The 12,701-nt window shown below is 37.1% G+C and overlaps 1 protein-coding gene across 13 annotated transcripts in view; it reads right to left on the reverse strand.

Annotated features, from left to right (window-relative positions):
- Positions 1-12,701, reverse strand: part of LOC127976368 (gephyrin) — an 81,129-nt gene that overhangs the window by 19,373 nt on the left and 49,055 nt on the right. For 3 of the 13 annotated variants that reach the window (XR_008157771.1, XM_052580741.1, XM_052580736.1), the window contains 3 exons: positions 4,511-4,552; positions 3,116-3,229; positions 832-894 (listed from right to left, as the gene is read on the reverse strand). The exons of 2 other annotated variants lie outside the window; for them this stretch is intronic. Coding sequence is in view for 10 of the 11 variants with exons in the window: in XM_052580741.1 (XP_052436701.1) it covers positions 832-894; positions 3,116-3,229; positions 4,511-4,552 (219 nt within the window). In the remaining variant the exon portion in view is untranslated. The remainder of the gene's footprint in view (positions 1-831; positions 895-3,115; positions 3,230-4,510; positions 4,553-12,701) is intronic. 8 more of the 13 variants (XM_052580743.1, XM_052580737.1, XM_052580747.1 and 5 more) reach the window with 6 other exon arrangements.

A 12,701-nucleotide genomic window follows, 5' to 3' on the forward strand; every position in this document is an offset into this window, starting at 1 on the left:
AACTCAAGCACTTCTCCCATCCAGTTTAATTTTGACACCCTTTAAGCTGAATTTCTTTCCAAATGAGCCATGAATGTTTTAAGATAATAATAATAATAGCAAATTTGATTATACATTCAGCTGTAACTGTGGAATCTACCAATACAAAGTATCAAAGTATGGAGTTCCCTTAGGCCAAGAGTAATGGTATGAGAGGGCAATCAAATTCCATGCAAAAATACAAATTGACTTGAGGCTATAGTGACAGAAGTTTATAGATATTAAGTCTTTGATATACTGCATGAAAGCATTAAAAACAGCCCTTTATGTGTCCTTCGTGCTGAGACGCAATGCCCCTGGCCTATAGGGGGAGACACACAAGCAAGTTCCAAATCCTTTCTACTCACGATCCAGTTACAACAGACTAGCACCAACACGACAAATCAATGATCGACACAAAGCAAAGAAAGACAGAGAGTTAGGAAAGGACAGGAAGTGGAAGAAAACGATGAGGCGCAGTTCACATACAGCAAACAGCAATAAAACACTGCATCTAAATGGAGGTAAAACGTAAAATGAACAGAAAAACAGAAAAAAAAAAAAAAAGATCTAAGAAACAGAACTCAATGTCCACATGAGACTCCAACACACCAAACGGCTAATAAAACAAAGAGAGCATTAGAAAGAGCGACGTCTACAGACAAGATAATGAGAGAGAAGGAAAGAAACAGAGACGAGCAGAGAGAACAAGAGTGTAAAGCAAGGAGTTTGGACTCCTGACGCAAAGCAGAGTTTGCGGACGGAAGCAGCTCCTTTTTTTTTTTTTTTTTTGCGTGGGTTGGGAATAGTTACTCGCGAGTCGAAGGTCCTATGGTTCCTGCGATCATCTTTGAGCCCCTCCAGCCTAGAGTGGAGCTTTGGCAATGAACAGAAACAAAAGGGTTTACAACAGACAGAAGCTTTGGGAGACCAAAAAAGAAAACCAAATGAGGTTTAAAGGCTTTCTGAGACCGCGCTCGCTCGGTTTACACACGACAAGCTGAGATGACAACAATTAGCACTGAGAGGTGAAGAGAGATCTGACTGGGCATCATTCAGTCCTATATGTATGGGGAGGTGGGGTGGGGTGGGGGGGGGGGCATTATTACCGGTCGACCAGTCAGGAAAGGTTAGCAAGGAAGAGGAGTCCGGCGAGGCACAATGTCACTCGGCAAAGTTAGCAAAATCGGACGCCACATACTGCACTTCTGTTCCAGTGAGGTTTTAGAAGACACCAGAAAAAAACATCAGTGTGTGCAGTGGAAGAGTTTGTATGTTACATTATTGCATTTAAGGTCTGAGGGGACTGAATGAACTGCACACGTGGAATGGACATATGGGTAAATGAATGAATGAATGAAGGACAAAGAAACCATAATGACATGATAAACATTCAAATATCAGGGTTTCCATACTAATTATTATTATTGCATGTAACCCAAAACTAAATAAATAAAAATAGACCATTGTCATTAGATTTAACAACCACACAAACACGCAGATCTAAAATTGGTAGTGTCCAGTCAACCAGACTTATTTTTTTTTTTTTTTTACCCAGTCCTGTAAGTAGGCAAGGAAAATTGTATATCCTTGTCACTTTTTATTCATTCCCTCTTCGTATTTGTACATCTAATCTCCTTTCATCATACAACAGACAGAACAAGCTCAGAGTGGAGATGAGAGGTAACCAGTGATCACAGGAGGGGTTGCAGGAATGGACGGAGGCAATGAAAGCAATGCAGAGACGTCAAGTCTCTTTAAATCAGAGCCGGACCAAAGAACTCAGTGGACTGAAAACACACCCTCACAAACAGACACGTCCTCACACACACAAGGGATAAGGAACCATGTGTCAGCATACAGGCAGATGAGAGTCAATCCCTGACCAATGAAATGAGAATGGAGTAATTGGGGAACAGCAATGGGGAATGAATTATTAACAAGTGAGTGTCAGGCCCAATTAGAAGAACTCCGCTCTGTGATTAACCAATCAGAAATGATTGATAAGAAAGTATGGGAACTAACAGCTTTAATGCTGGCGAGCCATTTTATTAGCTCAGATAGAGGGATGAAGAGAAAAAGTGAGAAAGAGGGGAAAAGGAGGCTCTTTTCCAAAACCTAGTGACCAAAACCAAATCACTTTCAACACGAAAGCTGTTCCAAAGGGTATGGTGAATAATTATAAATCATATTAGTTGATATTAGATTTTTTTGCGTGATAATGTTATTAATATAAAATGTTCAACTTGCTTAAATCAGAAATGTATTGTATTATTAAGTTAAAATGTATATTAAAATATCATGAGATGTTTTAAATATTAAGATTAATTAAATATTCATGCTTTATTTAACACAGGTAATTCACTAACCTCACTGTACAATGAGCCTTTTTCCCAAGGAAAGTTATGAATGCAGTAAAACTGAATGCATTAAAAGTAAAGTAAAATAAACCTTGTTTTAATAAAAAAAAAACAGTAGTATATTAGTATCAAGTTAATATGTGTGTATATATATAGAAAACATTAAACTAAATAAAAACGTAAATATTATATTATGTTAGATTATATAACCTTTATGGGTTCACTGTTTTTAAGGAAAAAAAAACACAAAACTGAATTAAACTTGCATATAAAATTAGATAAAAGAGTTATATATAATCATGTTGCCTTCTAATATAACTTAATTTGGCCAAACTATAAGAAGGAAGAATGCGTCACACAAAATGTACTGCGACATATTCTTGTGGGAAAATCCATTTATGGTTGTTGAAAATGTTTGATTCTAAATATATTTCATACCAAAAGGTATAGAACTTTTTTTTTATCTAATCAAAAAAAAAATTATTTGAGTCGAAGCGCTAGAATAGTCACTTCAGTACTTTATAGACAACAAGGCAGCTGACAAGGTTTTGGAACAGAGCTAGAGAGAGATACGGAGATTGTTTAAGACACAAAGATAAAGCTATCACAAAACAAACTGGCCTGATGCTACATTAATAGGCAGAGGGCCGCGTGCAACACTCTGAGGGAAGACTTTAGTGCATGTTTGTTTGTGTGATTAACTGAGTGTTGATTTATGTGAAGATTAATCTGTTTACCTGGTCCAAGGTAGAGTACCTTGACTTGAGCGTGATGACCTCATCCAGGTGAGCCCTGAACTCTCTCCGTGAGGCCTGGAGGAAGCCACAGGACAGTAACTCACCTGATACAGCCTTCCCCATCAACAAATACACAATTATACACTGTCACAAACACACACTCTAAGGATCATCTAACACTGATATGAAAAATATGAAGGGGAATCAAGCGAAGTCATAACAGCAACATAACCCCACTACTACTACGCAACCAAAGAGGAGCAAAGCAGCTGCAGCGTGTCTCTGTGTGTTACGCTGACCTTTCACCTGATTTCAAAGAACCAAGGAGGCTTCTGTGGATAATGAGAACTTGGGATTGTATCAAAGCTCATTTTTACAACACCTCCAACTTTATGAAATTGGAAGTGTTGCAAAAAAGCCTATTTTATGAGAAATAAATGTCTTGAGGAACTAAAGTGAGGTCATTAAAGATGCTGTAAGCAATTTAGCCATCATGCTAACTTCTGCCACCATCATCCATCCCTTCAAACACTCGTTCTAAGTGAGAATCTGATCAACCCTTTCAGGAACAGACCATGAAAAAAATTATATGTGTGTGTATATATATATATATATATATATATATATATATATATATATATATATATATATATATATATATATATATATATATATATATATATATATATATATATATATATATATATATATATATATATATTCATTATATTCATTATATTATATTCATTATATTTTTAACAAAAATAAGTTTTTGGTACTGTAATTTGAAGAATTATGAGTATCATTTTAATGGTATTTTATTATCTATAAAAGTTGAAAAATTAACAGTATTTATGATTCACTATAGCATTTTTTAGCTGAAATAATTTTTTCATGAATAATAAAAAAAGACTATTACAATAATGAGAATCAACTAGAATAAGATCAATTTAGAATAAGAAATAATAATAATAACTTATCATAATATTGGAGTTTTAATTAATTTTAATATAATAAATGTTTCCATTATCATTTCTAATGATAAAATATGTATTAATATTAATATTATTATTATTCACACTATTTCTAGTTGATTTTGGGCTGATGGAGTATTTCAAAATATTGCTTACAGCAGCTTTAAACGTTGTGTCACTTCATCCTTATTTAGGACAGAAAAGTTCAGAATTTATGAGAAACTAATGAATTAAAAGACACACAAACAAAAAACAAGCTACAAGGCTTTTTGGGATTAAATAAATGCACAGATGAGACAGACTTGCTGTACATGGATGAGCTGTGCACATGTGGGGTGTGTGAGCAATGATTGGCCGAGTCTCTGAGAGGGGCGTGGTTAGTCGCAGGGTGATGGACGGTGCTGTGTAAAACATGCTGTACCTCTGTGACACTACAAGTGGATGAACAGGAGGTGAGCCGGGCCTGGTGCAGGGAGAGAGGGAACAGGGAAGAGGAGGGTTAACACAGCAGCCACAAGCAAGGGAAATACATACAAACAGCATTCCCATCATTACAGTGGATAATGGTCAAGTGTTGGCTAAAAACAGGAAGAGAAGACATTCAGGAGACCAGGACACAGCAACCCCACTGCCAGTGTGACAGGACACAACTATACAAGTTAGTCAAGACCTCCAGAGTCTCTACAAACAGAAATATTTACCAAAATATTTACAGTGATCACTCACTCCAAAAAATCTAAATGCAGACAACTTCACACTACTGCATGTCATTCCAAACTTTCTACTGTGAAAGACAAAAGGGGAAATGTTGAAGAATGTGTTGGCTACTCTTATATTATGAAAGAGAATGAGCAGTTTGTGGATTTACAAAATGACCAAAAAAATAAGAGAGAGAGAGAGAGAGAGAGAGAGAGAGAGAGAGAGAGAGAGAGAGAGAGAGAGAGCGAGAGAAACCATAGCAATGCATTAATAATTTGTTTCCACGACTAGACCACATTAATTCTCTGAAGGCCATTTGTGGTCTTTCAAGAAAGAAAAAAACATCGGTAATTGGCGTTAACGTGCTGCGTTAACGTGAGACTCTTATCGGGTGATAAAAAAATATCACTGTTAATCTATTCTCAAAGTTGAGTTGAGAGCTGGATCTATACTACGTGAGCTATGATGACTTTCACCTTGATATTTTAGCGTGGCTGTATACCTAGCCGAATCTGTAGGGGGCGAGAACGGGTCTTAAACCTGTATGTACGCCTACTGTGAAATGACCACATCAAACGGGCGCTGCAAACATGGATGCAGCTGAAGCCGCCGAGGTTGGATTCATGGATTTTTTATTTTTTAAAGAAGCTTCCCAAAGGAAACCTCGATAAGATGCACGCCTGTTTCACACATAATCCTTCTGCAGTGCGTATGCAGTCCGTGTGCGTTTCGTATGTGGTGCAGAAGCAGCACGGACTCATTGTTTCACACAGGACGCGTTTGCAGTCCGCTACTCGGTACGTGAACGATCGCTGCACTGCTGCAGACGCATTGCTCCTGGAACGCACTGACGGACCGCAACTTCGTGCATACTGGAATCCGTTAACATGGGTGCGTAAAAAAATATGAATATGCAGTCTGTATATATAGAAACTATCACTTTAACACCTACATTTACTGTATACTTTTCATTTGTAAGTCGCTTTGGATAAAAGTGTCTGCTAAATGACTAAATGTAAATAGGACAAACAATGGATTTTCCTTGTTTATCCTACTCAATAGACCGCTTTCTCCCTCCATTTAGAGCAACTAAACTACTACAAAAAAGGTGATTCGGAAATCACCATGGTTATGGCATCACAACCATGAACAACATTAGCATATGACTGGCAGAATTTACATATAAACGCCCATTCAGTATTCTTCAACTCATCCCTCTCTGATGAACAACAGTGTGAAATAGGCTTGTATTTCTCACATACAGTTAGCTATTCATAACACAAGCCAAATAATTAACTTTTAATATTTATTACAGTAACAAAAATATCCTGTTTAATCTCAATTGTTTTTGATGTAAAAACATTCACTTACACTTTTACAACTTACTTGTAAACTTTCAGAGTAAGATTACATACAAAATTAGAATATGGTTGCTTTAATAGACTGCAAATGTAGCTATACGTGTCAGAACCTGTTTAACGTGTGTATAAACGTGGTTTATACTAACATAAGCTAAAGAATGACCATACAGAATGGACTGTGAATATGAAGATCTGAAATCATGTAAATGGAAACATACAACTGGACAAACACACATTATACACCACTATTTGTCCTTGCTTTTTTGCACAATCCTTTAACCTCACACACACACACACACATTATTGAAAAAATTAAATGCAGGGGCACTGCCAGATACAATATGTATCTCCTCCACAACTGTCACACAGCTGTCAGATTCAATGACAGGGCTGTGTAGTAATCGCCACAGCAAGCGTAAGGGCCTGTTCTCCCCTTCACCTGATCTTCAATCTCCTCTCCATTCATCAATCGAACAGAAAGAGGGGGAGGGGTGGAGTGGGCTCAGGGGCAAAGGGTCACTGGACTGTCAATGTCCATTTATTACACTTCCAGACAGAGTAAGCCTGGGTATGTCCCTCAAACCAACACATGCTATCTAAACATGTCTGCAGTAGGGCTGTGCGATTAATCGGAATCGTCATAAAATCACGATTTGAGCTTGTGTGTTTTCTAAATCACTTTTATAGCACGATTTTCCGCAGCTCCATATGTATCACCAGGTTCACACACTCTGTCTGTGGTACATATTTTTTCTGAGCCAATTTAAACAGATCAGAGCATTTAGACTGCACGTGGTAAACGATGTGTAAAATGTGGACGGAACAGGTTAGAAATAGAAAGGTGCAAAAATAATTAATATCTAGCACATGAGCATAGAGAGATTTGTGAGTGCACAGGACACAGTTTGAGTGAGAGTTTTAAGTGCACGCACACTCTCTTCAGGCGAGAGCAGCGTGTTTCTGAGCATGTGCGTCTGGTTTTGTGCGAGAGCAAAGGAAATCCGCATGCAAGCGGAGAAATTCATGCTCGCGCATTATATTAATGTGCTTTCGCGGTACAATAATGCACACTCTACATTTGTGATTAAAATAACGCTATACTCCAGGAGCGATGCGTCAGCAGCAGTCATGCAGCGATCGTTTCCGCACGGAGTCAGTGCACACGCTGAATTAAAGTGTAAACAAATGTTTCACATAAAAAATTAACTTGGATTGACATGGAAATGTAGTAATGACACAGTAAATGCATATAATTAATGACTACTGTTTAACAGTTAACATCACTTTTTGGCTAGATTTAAAACAAGGAAAATGCACTTTTAGATAAACAAGGCAATATTAGTCATTTTTTGAGTTTAAATGTGAATATGTCTATGAAAGACTGTATTACTGTACTGTGATAAAACAGAATTACAATGCTGAAAAGCATTTTCAGAAACAACGTTTGGATATGAAATCAATGTTGTGTTTTTTACCATATCGCACAGCCCACAGCCCTAGTCTGCAGTATGAATATACCTTTAAGTGCTTGCTTTCTGTAACAGCAGTATCTCAGTGGTAGCATATTAAAACATTTCTTGGAGACACTTTTTCTTTCTGATTATTCATAAAGAAGGTCTGCCGTTTACACTTAGTATGATGCAAGTAACAAAAGCATATAAATATTCACCAAACCTTTTCCACATCAAAATAATGGCAATTGTTTTACTGAAAAACATCTGGGAATTTAAACAAATAAACATAAAACATTATTAACTAGATAGCAAAACAGAACAGAAAGAAAAAAAAACAATTGCAGCTTAAATCTAATAACTGTCTGTGCCACCATTTGCAGCAACGACTGCAATTAAATGTTTGCAATAACTGGCAGTGAGTCTTTCACATCCCTGTGGAGGAATTTTGGCCCACTCTTCTTTGCAGATTTGTTTTAATACAGAAACATTGTTTGAGCATGAATGGACTGTTTAAGGTCATGCCACAGCTTCTCAATCAGATTTAAGTCCAGACTTTGACTTGGCCAATCCAAAACCTTAATTTTGTTTTTCTTGAGCCATTCAGAGGTGGACTTGGTGCCGTGTTTGGAATCACTGTCCTGCTGAATAACCAAAGTGCGCTTGACATCACAAACTGAAGGCCGGAAAATCTCCTTCAGGATTTTCTGATGGAGTGCAGAATTCATGGTTCCATCAATTATGGCGAGTCATCCAGGTCCTGAAGCTGCAAAGCAGGCCAGACCATCACACTACCACCATCATGTGATGTTAGACAGAGCCTTTGTGTTCTTTTTGGGCCGCAATGGCTTTAGCTTGGAACTCTTTAATGGATGCCATTTTTGCCTAGTCTCTTTCTTATTGCTGAATCATGAACACTGACCTTAATTGAGCAAAGTGAGGCCTGCAGTTCTTTTATGACCTCCTGGATGAGTCGTTGTTGCGCTCTTGGAGTAATTTGGGAAGGTTGGCTAATCCTGGGAAGGTACACCACTAGGGGTGAAACGGTACGTGTATTCGTACTGGACCTTTTCGGTACAGGGCTTTCGGTACGGTGCACATGTGTACCGAATGACCGAATGAAATATTTTGTTTGCGGAAAATATACATTTTCGTGTTTCCAAACGAACATATTAAGTGGTGGAAGTCTCAGCGTTCAGCGCAAATCCCACCCTGCAGCTGATTCTAAGGCCGGTGACACACTGGCTGCGTGGCGTGAGCGTGGCGTTTCTGCTGCGTTTCTGCTGCTTGTCAGTTGCGTGACGGCTGCTTCGCATTTTCTGTGTCTTTACACACCAGAATCATGCCTGACGAGGTGCTGGCGCGCTGCTCCTTTTATAGGTGACATAGAGGGAGACTGCCCACAGACCAGGATCTTGTCTTCACGACAGCAATATCTATACTAAATTTTGAGCATAAATATAAAGCCTACTGATAAAGGACACCGTCAACAGTATTGACATCAAAATAGACTATGTTTGACAGGTGCAATATGCCAGTGTGTAACCGGCCTAAGGTTTTCAAAAGGCATCACGCGAGTGTGAACATCACTACAACTAGGAAAAAACGATTGTAATTCAAACGCAGCTCCCATCGGCATTTAAATAGACTTTTGCTCTTAATTCCGATCAGTCCAACGCAATAACGAAATCTGAGCAGGTCTAAAAACTGACACTGTTGATGCTGCACTTTACACTTTGGAAAAGTTGTATATACTTTAAAAATATGAGCAGGCCTACAAGCTGGGATTGGTAATGCTGCACAGTAATCATAGTTATTTATCTTTATTTTTCATTATATTTTATTATATGAGTATTTTATCAAAGGCAGTCGCACACCGGACGAGAAGCGCCGCGTCGTGCCACATGTAGGACAACTCAAGGTATCGCACACTGGACGCGCACATTCTATCGGCGTGAGCTCAATTTCGCAGCAAGATGGGAGAGTTTTAACTTCATCTATTATTATTATTTTAAATATATGATTTTAATTGATAAAAGCTGAGTTTTGAACGTTAATTAATGAAAAGAATCCGTGTTATTATAATAAGTCTGTTATTGTTTTGTTGTATCTGTTGTCTAGGCAACTGTGCAGCTGAAAACGTAACCAAACACTTTTTGTAATGTTTTATTTGAATGAAACAAGTGTACTGTATTTTAATTTCAGTTTCACTTTATAACATCTGGGTTTTTTTAATATAAAACTATGCGGATGGCGCTCTGTGGCACGGCAGAAATTTGAACAGCGTTCTGAGTCATAGCTGGGCGCCACGGACAGACGCCGAATGGCGCCGCCGGTGTGTGTACACCCATAGAGAATAATGTGTTCGAATTTTAAAGACGTGGCGCGACGCGACGCGGCACTGCGCTTCTCGTCCGGTGTGCGACCCCCTATAGTGGATAACTTTGCAGCAGTATTTTATTTCCTATTCTTTTTTTATTTTATATATATTTTATTAAAAAGCATTTTAAAAAAGTCTAAAAAGTTTCTAGTAATAAACAACCTGCAGTTTAATGTTTGCATTTCTTTCCCTTACTGTACCGAAAATTTACCGAACTATGACTTTAAAACCGAGGTACGTACCGAACCATGATTTTTGCGTACAGTTACACTCCTATTCCCCACTGTTTTAAGTTTTCTCCATTTGGGGATAATGGTTCTGACCGTGGTTCGCTGAAGTCCCAAGGCTTTAGAAATGGCTGTATAACCCTGTTTCTCATATGTTCTTGAATTTCTTTAGATCACGGCACGATGTGTTGCTCTTTAAGCATGCTTCACTGTCAGAGATTAATCTCACTGTGATCTTGAAATTAATCTAGATTAATCTAGATTAAAATGGCTCATTCGAATTCTGCCAGAATATGTGTGTTACCCAAATATAATTGACAAACAGTAAGTCTTTGAGAAAGGGTTTATCAAGCTAGGTGGTGCATTAGAAAAGGGGCTAATCTCCTGTTTCCAAAATGCATCACAAAGTGCTTGAAAAAGCTGTAAACTAATTCCACATTGCACAAGGTGAAAACAACCTTACGCCTGTTTCACACCAATGTTTAAGTTTTTTTTCAAGATTGTAGGTGTCAAGGTACAGAAACCAATAACTAAATGTAAAATAGCACTGGATAGTCTTCAATGTAAAAATTAAATATACAATCAAACCTACATTTATTCAGACACATTTATCACATTATTACAGTTTTGCTATATATATATCAAAAATGATACCTGGTGTCTGAATAATTTTTGGTTTGACTATAAAAACTACAAAGTAATTCAGTCAAGAGCAATGAGTGATTTTCATTTTCATTTTCTTGGATTAACATTACAGCAGCCAGCAGCTAAATGAGACGCGGTCACTTTAAGAGACGATGAACGCATCCAATATAACACATCCCATTTTCCCCTAAACTGTTTACTTTCACTTAAGAAATAACTGACAGTTTTTTCGAGCATAATTTCCAAGGTGAAAGATGTGACTGTAATTCAGCATAAACAACGCCGCTGCTTAATTACCGTCTCTTTTTTCTTTTTCTTTTTGTCTCCTCCATATCTGTCCGTTGCTTCAGACGGTACCCTTAGCCAACCCTACCCCGCAAGCACACACCAGTGAACACACCACACACTTGCCTCAGTGAACACACAACACACACACTGTCCTCCGAGCACCCACACAACTCCAGCCACTGAAGCACAGGGTGAGCTTCAGTATGAATCTCTGTCTATATCTCATACTTCTGTTATCTCATATTATACCTCACACACGGTGGGAATCACCAGTGATCAAGTGGAATGAACCTATCATGATACCAGTGTCACAAAGCACTATATACTGCTGTTCTTATCATGTCACACACTGTGAGTCACTCTACAATAAGTGTTGCAAAATACATCAAATGTAAACAATAACATAGAATAAAATAGAATAGAATAGAATAGAAGAGACTAGAGCACAGCCAAGTACAGTCATTTAATGCAGCCACATTGTCTTTTTAGCTGAAATAGTCACAATCTGGAATACCAAACCATATGGTTCCTCTTGCGATCATCCTTATTCAGTCATTCTTATCCCTAGGTCAAATTAAATTAACTCTTTCGCTAGTGCTGCTCTCTTTGCTACAGTTTGAGACTAAGTATTTGAAATGCCACAGACGACGTTGTTGGAAATATTGAAATCACTGTATTAATTATTGAAACATTACATTCACAGCATCTAATGTATAAATCTCAAAGCTCCTGTCCTGAATTCTGATTGGTCAATATAATCCAGCTGTGCTAAAATACATTAGATAGTTACAGCGACTAGACAAGACTAAATAGTCTGGCAGAGAGAAGCCTTTTAGATATTTTAGATTATACTATATTAGTAGTAGTAGTATTAGTAGTAGTAGTAGTACAGTAGTAGTATTATTGTATAAGAATTATATGACATGACATTATATTATATAATATTTAGTGCTGGGCAATGATAAATCGCATTCAAAAAAGTTTTTGTTTACAAAATATATGTGTGTATACTGTGCATATTACATTTTTATACTGTATATAGACACACACATCTAATGAGTACATATTTTGAAAAATTTATATTCATAGAATTTATATTATATATAAATATATTTAAATGTCTAAACATTTTTTATATAAATGCATGTGTGTGTATTTATATCAACATAATAAATACACCAAGTACACACACACACATTTATTTTGGATGTGATTCATCATGATTAATCGTTGCCCAGCACATATTATATTATATTATATTATATTATATTATATTATATTATATTATATTATATTATATTATATTATATTATATTATATTATATTATGTAGTACCATTATTTAAAGCCAAATTATGAAATGTCTGTTGTAAACTCATAAGAATACTGTATCCCCATAATGAAACACTTAAAGTGTGTAAAATAACACAGATCCCCCATAAACACAAACACACACTATGGACAACAACACCATCACCACACAGACATGCATTTGCACAACATGCGACATGCAAAATAAGCCACAGAATGAGACAAATATGAATGCACAAGTCATGAACAAA

Source organism: Carassius gibelio, chromosome B17 (genome assembly GCF_023724105.1).
Source record: "Carassius gibelio isolate Cgi1373 ecotype wild population from Czech Republic chromosome B17, carGib1.2-hapl.c, whole genome shotgun sequence".
Classification (NCBI taxonomy): Eukaryota; Metazoa; Chordata; class Actinopteri; order Cypriniformes; family Cyprinidae; genus Carassius; species Carassius gibelio.